Source organism: Sprattus sprattus, assembly GCF_963457725.1.
Source record: "Sprattus sprattus genome assembly, chromosome: 6".
Lineage (NCBI taxonomy): Eukaryota > Metazoa > Chordata > Actinopteri > Clupeiformes > Clupeidae > Sprattus > Sprattus sprattus.
This window is the reverse complement of record NC_137925.1, coordinates 35,494,070-35,496,569: the sequence shown is the minus strand read 5'-3', so window position 1 is coordinate 35,496,569 and position 2,500 is coordinate 35,494,070. Positions and strand designations below refer to the sequence as shown.

The 2,500-nt window shown below is 42.9% G+C and overlaps 1 protein-coding gene across 1 annotated transcript in view; it reads left to right on the top strand.

The window, feature by feature from the left end:
- Nucleotides 1-2,500, top strand: part of sbf2 (SET binding factor 2) — a 75,817-nt gene that overhangs the window by 40,254 nt on the left and 33,063 nt on the right. The window contains exons 14-15 of the mRNA XM_080841290.1: nt 175-379; nt 589-698. Of these exons, the coding sequence (XP_080697416.1) occupies nt 175-379; nt 589-698 (315 nt within the window). The remainder of the gene's footprint in view (nt 1-174; nt 380-588; nt 699-2,500) is intronic.

The following is a 2,500-nucleotide window of genomic DNA, read 5'->3' as shown; positions in this document are numbered from 1 at the left end:
GAATGCAGAAATTTGCCATGAATCTGTGTTATACATTATAGGAACTTAGTTGCCAGATTGTGTGTGTGTGAGCTAACATTCTATTATTGTGTGTTGTTTGTGTTGTTTGTGTATTGTTTGTGTGTTTTGTGCATGTGTGCACGTGTGTGGGTGTGTGTGTGTGTGTGTGCGCAGGAGAACCCAAACCCTCACATGGTGTTCCAGAAGCTTCCGCGGCCCAGCGAGGGTTCCCACCTGCGTGTGCATATGATGCCGTTTCCATGGTTACAGGAGGAGCGGGTGGAGGGGCCTCTCAGTGAAGCCGCGTCCCGCCAACAGGGAGCCCCGCCCACCTCCCGCACTGACAGGAAATGTGTAGTGCCAGCCGGCCCAGCAGTGGGTGTGTACTCCCTCTAGCCACTCCCCTGTGTGTGTGTGTGTGTGTGTGTGTGTGTGTGTGTCTTCACTGTAGCCACTGCTGGTTCCTGTCTGAGCTGTGAGATTGGTTATCTACTCCTGTCTGAGCTCTGTGATTGGCTTTTGGTTCCTGTCTGAGCTGTTTGATTGGTTGTCTACTGCTGTCTGAGTGCTGTGATTGGCTGTTGGCAGTGCCCATCAGTGGGAAGAGCAGCTCAGTGTTCAACAGTGCCAGACGGCTGGAGGTCGTGAGGAGCTGCATCAGCTACATCTTCAACAACCAGACCCTAGAGACGCAGAAGGTACACACACACACACACACACACACACACATACAAACACACACACACACACACACACAAACCCACTCCTTCACCTGCTTCACTCGTGGCTGTGCCGTCCCTGACTTCCCTGAGTCCCATACCTGCCTACATCTGCTCTATAAAATACACACACACACACACACCTCTAACGTTAGCAATGTCCCACTGTTGAGAGATACTAGCCCATCTAACGTTAGCAACGTCCCACTGTTGAGAGATGCTAGTCCATCTAACATTATGTCTAATGAATGAATCCTACATCCTGCTCCTCATTTTCAGCTCCTTCCTTCCCCTTGCCTACTAGTTTGGATTAGGGATGCACCGATCCGATATTTGTATCGGTATCGGTACCGATATTGAAGACATTTCTAGATCGGGTATCGGTGACAATTACATTTAATTTTTTTTTTTTTTATGTTTATGTATATAGGTAGTGTATTATGAGTAGGGTTGGGTACCGAGAACCGGTACCAATATGGCACCGGGACTATACAACCGATACCTACCCGGACCGAAATGTCACGCAGATTTAGGTGCTTACTTTCGGTGCCTGAGCCGATTGAAATGAATAACATCAACAATTTATGCAGTTAAATGAACAAAACGTACGTAAAATGTTGTCTTATAAACAGGAATTATTTCAGGCTGCAACATGAAACACGGAGGCTGGTTCCAAAACAGTAGAAAACTAGCGATAGCTAGTTAGCAGTAACGTGAGTGGCGTATGTATGTATGACCTGTATGAATTATCTTTTATTTTGTTGCCATGCATATTTCGTGGCTCACATTTATAACTGCCCCATCTTGTCAATGTTAACTTTGTCCTGTGGCGCTCACGCTCATTGGTGTTTTCATAGCAACAGTCTTATGACAGTGAAGCAGGCAGCATTTAACAGCGCAAGCACAAACAGAGCTCGCCATCGACCTTTTAACAGAGAAAATAGCGAAAGGGAAAAGGTCAAAAGTGTGGCTGTATTTCGCACAAAAAGATTCAAACAACGCGACGTGCAGCAAATGCAACAAAACAATTGCGTGTAAAGAGTGAAGAGAAGGCAAGAGTCCTGGGCAGATCTGCAACCGCAAACTAAAACTGTAGGTAGGCTACCTGAGCTATAGTCTCTTAAAGGGGCAGTACACTTTCACGCAATCGGTGTGTTCAAGTAAACAAGATAGAAAAGATAGCTAGGTATAAACAAATCAGAAAATTGTGAAATTTCATGAAATAAATGCAAACTAAATAATACATGTTTGACTACATAGGCAAATATGCTCATAAGTTTGAAGCTGTAGTCTGTGTGTGTGTGTTTTGTATTTATTTATATTTATTTAAGCATACTATAAACTGTTGTTAACAGTTAATATAATATTCATAGTTTGAAGCTGTAGTTTGAAGCAAAGTTTTTGTATGTATTTATATTCATAGTATACTTTAAACATATATTGTTCAATTTGAAGAAAAAAATTGGCCTCTGCAATAAAAAAAGCCTTTCTTTAACGTCGTCAATCCTCGTTTTAAAAGTATCGGTTATGTACCGGTATCGACCAAAACCCAAACGATACCCATCCCTAATTATGAGTGCACGTTGCTATTAGTAGCGATTAGCATGCTAAGCGGAGATTTCGTTATGTCCTGATGCTGATTCGCTGTTATAAAGATGGGTTCATCCTGTTAAGATTTCGACTGGATGAGCTATGAATGAGATTCATGTTGCCTTGTGTAATGTCCACAATTATATGTATCGAGTAATATTAGTTGTGTAATCGTTATCGTGTAGCAATAA